Source organism: Eurosta solidaginis, chromosome 1 (assembly GCF_040869045.1).
Source record: "Eurosta solidaginis isolate ZX-2024a chromosome 1, ASM4086904v1, whole genome shotgun sequence".
NCBI classification, from domain to species: Eukaryota; Metazoa; Arthropoda; class Insecta; order Diptera; family Tephritidae; genus Eurosta; species Eurosta solidaginis.
Window position 1 is genome coordinate 273,863,537 of NC_090319.1, and position 11,880 is coordinate 273,875,416.

The 11,880-nt window shown below is 37.9% G+C and overlaps 1 protein-coding gene and 1 pseudogene across 1 annotated transcript; both read right to left on the minus strand.

Moving 5' to 3' along the window:
• Positions 1-1,223: 1,223 nt before the first annotated feature.
• On the minus strand, positions 1,224-1,999 carry LOC137240497 (uncharacterized). The gene is made up of 2 exons (XM_067766865.1): positions 1,533-1,999; positions 1,224-1,461 (listed from the first exon to the last, which is right to left on the minus strand). Exons 1-2 carry the CDS (start codon positions 1,625-1,627, stop codon positions 1,224-1,226), a joined length of 333 nt encoding a protein of 110 aa, XP_067622966.1. The 5' UTR covers positions 1,628-1,999.
• A 2,166-nt stretch (positions 2,000-4,165) lies between these two features.
• LOC137240502 (lipase 3-like) lies at positions 4,166-11,491 on the minus strand (annotated as a pseudogene).
• Between the last annotated feature and the right edge of the window lie 389 nt (positions 11,492-11,880).

Sequence of the window (11,880 nt, forward strand, 5' to 3'; positions counted from 1 at the left end):
GCATAGCATGCAATTGGCTCGCCAATTGCTTTGTATGTGGTGGTAATCAGCGTTTCTTTGTATTTTCCCCAAGTACTGCCAGCAAGAGATTTGAGGATTTTATTACGGCGCTGGATTTCGGTACAATTGCGGCTGCATGCTCACCAAAAAGTAGATACTGATCAAACGTCACACCCAAGATTTTGGGGTGTAGGACAGTCGGTAGCGTAATGCCATCGACGTGGATGTTCAAAATGGTCGATATTTGGGACGTCCATGTTGTAAATAAGGTCGCGGAGGATTTAGTCAGTGATAATGTCAGGTTTCGCGAGGTGAAAAAACTGGAGAGATCAGGGAGGTAGCCATTTATTCTGTTGCAAAGCTCCTCGATCTGTGGGCCTGGGCTTCTGGCCATTATTGTACAGTCACCGGTGTAGGAGACGATAGTAACTCCTTCTAGTGGCGAAGGTAGCTTTGATATGTAGAAGTTAAACAAAAGTGGGGATAGGACACCACCCTGTGGCACCCCCTGTTTAATTCTTCTTGGTTTTGATTTTTCGTTTCTAAATTGCACCTATGCCCGCCGACCACCCAGTCCACCCGGTCCACCTTTTAAGACATGGGGGAAGGGTAGACCCTTCCAGGTCTGGCAGTAACGTGCCCTGGTTGACCGTATATAAAGCTTTTGATAGGTCTAGCGCAACGAGTACTGTTCTATGGTGGGGGTTTTGATTTAACCCTCAATTTATCTGGGTGTTAATGGAATTTAGCGCGGTAGTGGTGCTATTGAGTTTTCTGAAGCCATGCTGATGACAGGCCAGCTGCAAATTTGCTTTGAAGTAGGGGAGCAAAACGGCTTCAAGCGTCTTGCCTACTGGCGATAGGAGAGATATCGGGCGATATGACTCTCCTACGTTAGCTGGTTGCCCAGGCTTTAGTAGCGGGCTCTAACCACCCTCCTCCCTGTCAATATATCTCTCTTCTATGTAACCCCATTTAATTTGTTGCGTCCCTCCCACAAATATATCTCTCTTCCTCTGCTTTTCTTTATTCTTTTCCCTTTCGTTTCTCACCTCCTCCTCCTCTCCTACTTATATGTGCCATACATATATGAGACTACTATACCAAGTACTGGTTATACTCCTAAAACTTTTTCACAGATATAGCGAATTACTCTTGTTTTTAAAGGAGCGCGACTATAAAATAATTGCTGTATCACAAAGTATATAGCTCTAAGCGGAAATTTATTTATGCTTTTTTGGCTCTAGAACTTCATTTATAGCTTGAGCTGCGCTAACGTCTCTTTGCTGTTTCAATAATGGCTGCCGCTCTTCGCCATTCGTATCTTCATAAGGAGCTTTAACATCAATGCCATTAGATTTATCTGCATTTAGTTCCACAGAATACTGCGAGGCCAACTCTTCCAAGCGTTTTTGATTCTTTTGTAAATATGCTGGTAGCCAAAAAATCGTTTGTACCATCCTAGGGTTAAAAGAGTAATTGGGTATTGAATATGTTCAGACCTTTTCAGTATATCAATATCTAGGACTTACTTAATTAAAATGTAGCCGGAAAAAGCCAACAACAAACATGTAAACGAAGCCTTTATCATATTCCAATAATTCACAACAACTTGTTGATGCTTCATTTTGCTTTTATTTATTGTAGCCCTTATTGAATTTTTCACTATTTTTATTTTGCACCAAAATTATTGGAAAAAAAGATTTTTACGTTTTTTTTTTTTGCCAATTTTATATAGTTACTTTCCACGTATGCAAGTGATAATTGAAGAAAAATTAGTTCTTGTTGTGGTTGTTTTTTTTTTATAGTAACCATGGGTTACAAAATTTTCAACATACGTGTCCTTTGAAAAGGGATATAACGACCTCCTAATAACATGAACTGAGTTTACTACACTGGGCGCGACAAAGTCAGGGCCATTGCCAGAGGGTGGCGTGCTCAGCCCACCAAATACTAATCTTAATATTGAGCAAAACAAAAAAAAAAAAAAACAATTTTTAAATAGTACTTGTATTGATCTGAATGACCAACTATATCCTTATGGCTCTCTTTCCTTTCAAAGCAGGAATATTGCTATCCACCCTTGTTTGTTGGGCCAGTTCAAACGTTTTCGTTCATTGTCGGATGATAATCTGGAAGTAGCGGTATACTAATACTGTTGATGTATGTATCTTCGTTATTCAACTTCTGTAAGAAACGTGTGACAACCAGTACCTTGTCTGCTAAATATGCGTATTGGATAGTCTATACACTGCGCTTCACAACCTCTTAAATCCTAACCGGTATTTACTTATAAATTGAATATAAAGGTAGGCTAGTCCCATTTCTCGTATGCGTATTCATGCCTTATCGCGTTCATTGCAATGCATGTAGCGCGGTAATGTTAGCTTTTGCATTTACGAGAATCTCAATAAGCCGAACAGTCGCTAGCGCTATTAAGATTCAGATGCATGCCTCCAAATCCGGTTATTTTATCGAACTTTTGATTTTTACGAAACCGGATATCTTTCGGAAGCCGTTTATTTTTTTCGAATAGGCTACTTTTTCGAAACCGGAGACGAATTGTAAAATATGAGCACGTATCGCATACGTGATATAAAACATCGAATTGGTTTTAAAAATGTCAAAAAATAATTAATTCAGCGATTACGTTCAATTACTCATTCGTGCGATCAAGTATGTTATAATCCGAAAACCATCTGTTTACGTAACGATTTATACAATCACGCACGTTACGATTCTATAGCTGTTACTCTTTTGGATCCGCATACTCTTTCGGAACCGGTTAGTTTTTCGAAATCAGATACTTTTTCGGAACTGGTTTCTTTTTCGGAACCGGCTACTTTTTCGAAACCTTCTACTTTTAGAGACCGATTATTATTTGGAGCCGTTTATTTTTTCGGAATCGGTTACTTTTTCGGAGCTGGATACTTCTTCGGAACTGGAAATTTTTTCGGAACCGGTTACTTTCTCAGAACCGGTTACCTTTTTTGAGCCGGATACTTTTTCGGAATCGGTAACTTTTGCGGAACTAGTTCCCTTTAGTTTTTTGGCTCCAAATTTTTCCGTTACTGATCCTGTATGGACGGATAGCTTTCTCGGAATAATTTATTGTTTATCGGTACCGCTTAATATTACATTTTCGGAATTGGTTATATTTTCTAATTTGATTCGGAACCCTTTACTTTTTCAGAACCGGTTCGTTCTCCGGAATTGGCTGCCTTTAGTTTCGGGACTCCTAATTTTTTCGCTATTGGTTACTTTTCGAACAGTTAAACTTTTCGGAAGCTGCTACTTTTCTAGAATTGGCTTTCTTTCGTTTTGATGTTCCTAATCTTTCCAACTCTGGTTACTTTTCTGACCAATACCTTGTAAGCACTAGTTAACTTATCGGAATTTTACTCATTAATTTTAAGTTTAAAGAATTTATTTGTTTTTTGAACTGGCAACATTTTCGGAAACAGTAGGAAAAATTTACGATCTTCAGTATTTTTGCGGAACGGGTTACTCCCAATAACCATTGCGAAATGATCATAAAGTGATCCCGTAGTCGTGTCAAAGTGATCCCAAGTAGAATCTCGTAATTGTCCAGACTTGATACCAAAAACAATTCCGGATATATCCCGCACATAGTTTATTCAGAAAACAATTTAAATGACAAAAGCACAATCCTTAAATAAGTTCAAAGTTATCTCGCAACGGTCTCGAAGTTATTCCAAACAAAAATTGGCGATAAGATTCCGAAATTAATCTCGTTACTATCCCAAATGCAATTTTGAAAAGATCGAAAACCGAAATGGGTCTGAAATTAACTTTTCTCGGAAATAGTCCCAATAATATATGATCTGGAAAATACATGAGACCTGAATTGGTCACTAAAACGCTTAAATAATCCTGGAATAACAGTTTCGCCCAGCAAAATGACCCTACAAATCTTTTCAGCTCTCACTCCACCAGAAGCGGCAGCTAATGCTATTATTAAACTGAAGACAAGGCAATTTAGATCTCATAATATTTAATCACAGACTTTTGAATTATGAATTAGCAATATCATTCATTATAACTTTATAAAGAACATTTTCCACATCTATACCAAACAAGAAATCAAGATGACTCCATTCAGGATACGGCACCTTGTAAACACCTCTTAAGATGTTCGTTGCATTTAGACGTTTGCCTCGCTTACCACACCATCATTGGCACTGTTATAGAGATGAATTGGTGTGTAAAGTTTTTGGAAATCATAATCGGGCGGTCGCAAGCTACCATATCGAAAAATGTTTTTCAGCATACCATAGTCGTATTGACGGAATTTTCCGGATTTGTACAGCTGTAAGTAGTGCATCATCTGTTTGAATGAAGCGCCGCACAGTGTTTCGTGTAGAACAAGCTAGCTGGACAAAAACAAAGTTCTTATTCCAAGAAAAGTGTAATGAGAAATGAAAGAAAACAAACAAAATAACGGGATTTTTGCTTTTTTTTTTGATATTTTTGCTCATATATATTGAGTAATTGAAGTAAGAAGGCGGGAGTGGCCGTAAAATGCATTGATTAATTTGCATACTTCTTGTTGAATATTAAGCTTCATATTTCTTTTTTTCTCTATATTTTTAACTTTAGGGACAAAAAAGTTACATACATCCGCCGACATCCGGGCTAAATTTTACATATGTTATAGTCGCAAGTATTCTCTAATAGTCGAAAGAAAAACCATTGCGAATTCTTTGCACATCTATTTTTAATTTTTTTTTTTTTGTAGATTTAGTTATCTCTACATATAAAATAGGATGTATGTACGTACCAGCTCCGACGAGATATTTGAACCTTTAAAGCTGATCTACAAACGGCAAAACCAATTTCCAGGCACAGGGAACAAACACGTAGCAATAAAACACACAAAAATAAACGCGCAAGGTCAACAAGGGCACACCAAAAGCAAAAAGGCGAAGATCACTGACTTCAACCTGCCACAACCTACCGCACCAGTCACCAAGGCATAAAAACAGGTACATACAAAGCAATCCTAATGCAGGTATAACCACACAGGAACGCTACACAAAACAACCCCATTTGGTAGCATCTACGCCAATACCTGAATGTAATATAAATACTGCAAAACTTGGATAAACCAAAACCAGGTTTCGGCAATACTAATGACGGCAACACTGCTCGTAGGTTTTTCGAAAATTCTGAGGCTGGTGCTGAGATTACGGGACTGGATGTTACGCTCATCAAAAGATTCGACACTCTCCTTCGCGAATTAGCATCTGGGTACAATATAAATATCCAAAGATTTGAAAAATTTGCGGTCGAGACTAAAAAACTATACATAGATCTCTATCCATGGTTTAATATACCTGTTACAGTTCATAAAATTTTAGTGCATAGTACTGATATTATAAAATCAGCAATTTTACCTATTGGTCAACTTTCTGAGGAAGCACAGGAAGCCCGTAACAAAGATTTGAGACGATTCAGGGATGATAACATACAAAGGCAGTTGCGTCAAGCCACGAATAGAGATCTTATGAATATGTTGCTTATAACATCGGATCCTTTAGTTAACAGTTTTAGGGAGATACCTAAGAAAAAAATTAAAAGTCTGACTTCAGAAGTCTTAAACTTACTGTCCCCCGATAATGTTGAGGAGTCAATAAATACCCCAGTTGTTTCAAGCTTTCACAGAAGTGTTGCTGATGCTCATGACTATTCCACAAGTGACTCATCGAATGAAAGTGATGATACCGAATAATAACATAATTATAAAAGATAATCTACTCTATAACTTTTTGTTGGATCAGGTTTTATTTAATTTAAATCTATTGTTTTTGTTATTTTTTATTTTATGATACTTTACTTTTAAGTTTTTGTAATAAGTAATTTTCACATATTAATTTAATTATTTACATTGTTATTATTATTATTGTAATTCACTTTTACATTCCTGACTGGTACTATAAAATAATTTTGTAAAAATTGTAGTGCCAGGATAAATACTCAAATAAATACAAAATTTGTATGGACGACAGTTAACCGATATCGCGCCATCGAATTTTTGATAGGATTTGGGCTCAAGAAAAAGAAGTTCCACCACGCATACTTAAAAAAATAATTTTCGATCCTGCGAAATTTAGTTTTTCTGACTTTTTTTCGACTTTCATTTTTAAGTTTTTTTTCATGACCTACTAAAAAATTTTCATTTAATTGTAAAATTTTCCGACCCAAAAATGTCCGCTAAAAACGTTGTCGATAACAGTTTTTTGAAAAAAAAAAAAATATATATTTTTTTTTGGGTCGGACAGGGTATATGAAAATTTTACAATCAAATGAAAATTTTTTTAGTAGGTCATGAAAAAAAACCTTAAAAATCAAGTAGAAAAAAAGTCAAACAAATTATTTTTTTGGGTATGCGTAGTGGAACTTTTTTTCCTGAGCCCAAATCCTATCAAAAAATCTACGGCGCGATATCAGTTAATAAATCTACCCAGTCTAATTTACATTCATATGTATATATTTATAAGTACAGTAGCAGGTGGAAAAATTGGCCCAAAGTTTTAAATGGTATTGATTGCAAATCATAGTAAGCGAATTGCTGTGATAATTATACCCGGCTGTAGTTTTACGCAGGATATTATAAGGAATGGTGAGATAAAGACTTTCAAATATTAAAATTATCGTCGTGGAAACAGATTTCAACTAGGCCATATCCGTCTGTTTGGCCATCGTTTAAATTATTACGAGATATTTTTACCAAATTCGGTCGTGGGTTTATTTATTACGATTTGAAATGTACAAAATTGGACCATAACCACCACACACACACCCCCACCCCCCCCCCCCCCCCCACACATTTCCGATACCGAAAAATATGGAACAAATGTGATAATTTAGTAACCAATACTGATATACTTATGAGACTTGGCTAATGATAGAAAATGAGTGTGGGAAAAAGTCCAAAACTTTCGCAAGCTATAAAGCCCTGCAGTCAAACCAACTAGTTGTATACTAGAAGAATACTAGTTTGCCAAAAATCTCAACTAGTATGAGTTCTGTCTTTTTTCCATATTAGCAACTGGTATTTTTAACACGGCGATGTCCTACGAAATATCAATTGCCAGCCTCTGCATCAGCATCATACCAATTGACAAACTAGTCATTATATACACCAACATCATACCAGATGACATACTAGTCAGCATACCCATCTCAGACTCATACCAATTGACATACTAGTCAGTGTGTTCAACATCAACATACCCGTTGGTATACTCCTCAGTCTATGCATCAATGTAATAACAGTTGACATACTGTTGTTGTTGTTGTTGTAGCAGTGCTTCGCCCCACCTAACAGACGCGACCGATCACAAACTGTCATCAATATCCTCTAACGGGAGTCCAAGGAAACTTGCTGTTTCAACAGGGGTGGACCATAGGGAAAGGGGTGTTAGAGGCGTTGGTTCCACATTACAATTAAAGAGATGGTTGGTGTCATGTGGGGACACATTGCAACGGGGCATACATTTTGTATGTCGGGGTTGATTCTGGATAGGTAAGAGTTTAACCTATTACAGTATCCAGAACGAAGTTGAGCCAGAGTGACACGCGTTTCCCTGGGGAGTATGCGTTCCTCTTCCGCTAGTTTTGGATACTTTACTTTGAGTACTGGGTTCACCGGGCAATTCCCGGCATAAAGGTCCGACGCCTGTTTGTGGAGTTCACCAAGGACCTGCTTGTGTTTTTTCGCTTCATACGGCTGTGTTCTCAGATGCCGTATTTCCTCAAAATGCTTACGGAGATGACTCCTTAAGCCCCTAGGCGGTGCTGGCTCGTCAATCAGATGTCTGTTGGGATGCCCAGGTTTCTGGGTATTCAACAGGAACTGTTTGGTCAGCATCTCGTTTCTTTCCCTGATGGGGAGTATTCTCACCTCATTATGTAGATGGTGTTCTGGGGACATAAGAAGACAGCCCGTGGCAATTCTGAGAGCAGTATTTTGGCAGGCCTGTAGCTTCTTCCAGTGGGTAATTTTTAGGCTTGGCGACCATATGGGTGACGCGTAGCACGTAATCGGCTGGCTAATTGCTTTGTATGTAGTCATGAGCGTTTCTTTATCTTTTCCCCAGGTACTGCCAGCAAGGGATTTGATTGCGGCTGCGTGCTCAGTGTAACCCCATTTAGTTGACATACTAGTCGATATTTGCATCAGCATCCTACTATTTAATATACTAGTCTCAGTTGGGTTGAAAAATTACTTGAAAATTGATAAATTAGCTCAAATTTATGTTATTCATAATATTTCATATATATAAAAGGTATGTATATATATACATATGTATATAACTTTAAAATTTATCACTTCAATACATTATACTTTGGAATAAATTTTAATAAAAATACGTACATATATATGAAAACTAAAAAGTAACGGAATAACACTCGAATGTGACGCAATCTCAAGACGCAGGGCAAGTGTATGGGTTCACCATCGCCAGAACATTCCCAATTTAAATTCCTCAAGCCAAGAGAACTGCTGGAAGTCGGATGGGATGAGGTGCTGACCAAAGGTCGCAGTGCAATCCTCAATAAATTATCCATCTATCTAACGGAGAAGGAACGAACCAGTAGTGGTTGACTGTGTAAAAACAGGCCAAGCTGCACTAGCGCCGTCCTGTTATGAGTGTTAATGGAGTTCAGAATGTTGGTAGTGATATGCACTTTACGGAAGTCATGCTTATGCCTGGATAACCGAACAATTTCATTTAATTGAGGGAATCATAACGGCTTTAAACGTTTTCGTTACTGACTAAAGGGATAATATCGGTAGATACTGGCTTGGTTCTGGTCTTTCTCTGTTATTCTGGAAACTGATGCCCTCATGGCCAAAGTGTTTTGGCATCGGTATTGGTCTTCCGTCTGGGACTATTGATATGGAAGGCTTGGCCTTTTCAATAACTTCTTTAACCTCTGTTGAGGTAACGGTTAGGGTTGAATCGTCAGGCTTGTGTTTATGTGCCCGTTGATTTGGACGATATCTAGAATTGTCAACTGAAGTATGCATTGCAAATTGGCTACAGAAAGCACTCGCGCATTTCCTCGAGCCGACAGACGAAATTCTAGTCAAACGAATTATTTAAATACTAATTAGTATGAATAACACCACAAAATTATAGTCAATGAACTATTCAAAAGCTGACTAGTATGAATAAACCCACAAAATTTTAGTCAATGAACTAGAATGTTTGCTGACTACTTTGGCTTTTGACTGCAGGGAGATAGAAAGAAGTGTTGCCCTTGTCATTGGTTATATACGAGGCGAAAACTGGAAACATTTTTTCAAAACTAATTTACTTGTATTATAAGACTTGTAAATTTAAGGAATGATCGACGGAGCTAACTTTCGGTGACGTGCAATAATGTCAATGGAATTGTCAACAATTCTTTTTTAAAACCGAATAAATTTTAGGGACATTAATTCTCGAGCCGAAGAACAATTTATGTAAATTGACTTCAAGATGCTTTGTCATTGTTTCATGATGCCTCACATCCTTTTATCGGCCAAGTTTAATTTTATCTACATATATTAATAAAAACGAGTTCCTGTGCGTTAGTCTCGCTAAAACTCAAAAACGGCTTAAAAGATTTCGATAAATTTTTGTTTGCTTGGAGTGGGAGTAGGAGCGGGAGTGGGAGTAGGAGCGGGAGTCGCAGTTGGATTGGGAGTGGGGTGGGAGAGAGGGCGTGGGTGGGAGTGAGAGCTAGAATGGAATAAAAAGAAAAAGGTAGGATAAAGAAGACGATAATCGTATACACAGAGAAGAGGGAAGTGAGGCTCGTGGCAAAGTCTGCCGAGTGCACTAGAAAATACTAAATTTCCAAAACATAAAAAATCGCATCACAGAAGAAAATTTGCGAGCGCTTTTTACTTAAAATGTTCAATTGGGTCGCATTAATTTCCTTAATTAAAAGAAAAAAATGAAAATGAAAATTAGGACCCCGCGACAATGCGACCAAAAATTTTCAAATTTTTATTTTAATAAAAATTTAATATTTGGAATTAGCGAACCCGGCAGTCGTTGTCCTGTCAGAAAATTGGTTTACCTACTATTTATCCTTCTTATTTCTGCCCTTCCCTTATTCCCTTTATCTTCATTCCCTTCTCATTCTATTTCTTCCTTCCACTGCCCAACCAATTTCTACTCCAATTCCCAGGCCCAATCTTACTCCCATTCCCACTGCCAAAACAAATTCCAACTCTCTTAATCATTACCGTTTACACTCTCCCTCCCACTTCCAATCCCTCTACCTCTTCCACCTAAATAGCCTTACATATGAAGCTATTTAAAAAAGATTCGAAACCGATTTCAAATAATTACGCAGATATAGTGAATGATTTTTGTTTCACTTCCGCTTTCATTCCTACTTCCACTGTCATTTCCACTCCCTAGGAGACCTAAATTAAATAAAAATAAATGTAAGGCGCGATAACCTCCGAAGAGATATAAGACCGAGCTTCTCTTCCAATTTGCGTCATGCTCCTCTTGATTTTTCCCTACAAATTGGCCGGACGGGATATGCCGACTCCGAACGGCATCTGCAAGGCAAATGAGTTTTCACTGAGAGCTTTTCAGGGCAGAAATACACTCGGAGCGCTTGCCAAACACTGCCGAGGAGCGACCCCGCTTAGAAAAATTTTCTTCTAATTGAAAAACTTTATTTCTAAAATTTTGATGTTGCTTTGCCCGGGGTGTGAAACCAGGGCATACGGTGTGGTAGGCGGAGCACGCTACCATCACACCACGGTGGCCCCCTAAATTAAGTCATACATATATGAAAATTAAATCCCATACTATACGCTCACTTTTTCAAAATTTGATGTAGCCAGAAAGATACCGGCTGATCACTTGAACCTACTGTGAAAATTTTTTCAAGATTGAATGAGTACTTTGGACGTCATAAAAAGAGACACAGTTATGCTGGTGAGAATATAGTCTATCATGGCTGCTGTATCATAAGTGCCTATCTCATGAAAATCAAAATTTTAAAACTTTGACGAGCGTGGACTTAACGAGATATGTTTTTTTGAGTAAACATTGCCACGTGCATTACCCAACCACACATCATAACCAGCATCTGAAAGTATATAGGCAAGACTACGTTGTGGACCATTCAGTACCCAAACACTGGAAGCACATATCACGCCATGCATCAGAAAGGCGACGGGACGTTGAGTGGCACCATTATTCAATTTAGGTGAATAAGGAATACGATGCATAGTTAGAATGTAGCCATCAGATGTCTGAACTGTGTGATTCTCGAATGGATAGCCATGTCTTTGGATTAATGCCGGCTGCGGAAAGAAAGAATATAAAAAAAAACTTATTGCTTTAAAGTATGCGTCAGTGCTTACCGTGCTTAGGCGACCAGAATTTTGGGCGCAGCAGATTTTAGCCCAAAGACACAAAGTCAAGATCTTTAATATCTGCATATCCATGATATATGACATGAGATCTGAATGAAATTATCATATATCTACCTATCGTACCTTCTTATATGCGAGCTTAAAAGAGCTACGACGCAAATCGGCATTTGATAAGCGTATAATTATACGGCCAAACTAACAATAAGAACAATAACCGCAAAACTCGCAGAACAGGGCAACTATGACAAGTATGGAGGAGAGTACAAGAATGTTGATCAAATAAACTATTCAATATAATAATTATTGCGAAAACCATATAAACTTCCCGAGAGTACGAGAATGTTGATCAAATAAACAATGTAAATTACTATTTCGAAAACCAGATACACTTCCGGGAAGCATAAGCAAAGCGATCAGATCACGCAAACCCCGAAAATCATCGGGCATAAGTGCACTTAAGA

What these genes read in the sequence shown, in the direction of transcription:
- LOC137240497 (XM_067766865.1), bottom strand. Translation starts at nt 1,627, where the DNA reads ATGAAGCATCAACAAGTTGTTGTGAATTATTGGAATATGATAAAGGCT. An exon ending in TCCGGCTACATTTTAATTAA is followed by an intron (nt 1,462 to 1,532) that starts GTAAGTCCTAGA and finishes TTTTAACCCTAG; the next exon opens with GATGGTACAAACGATTTTTT.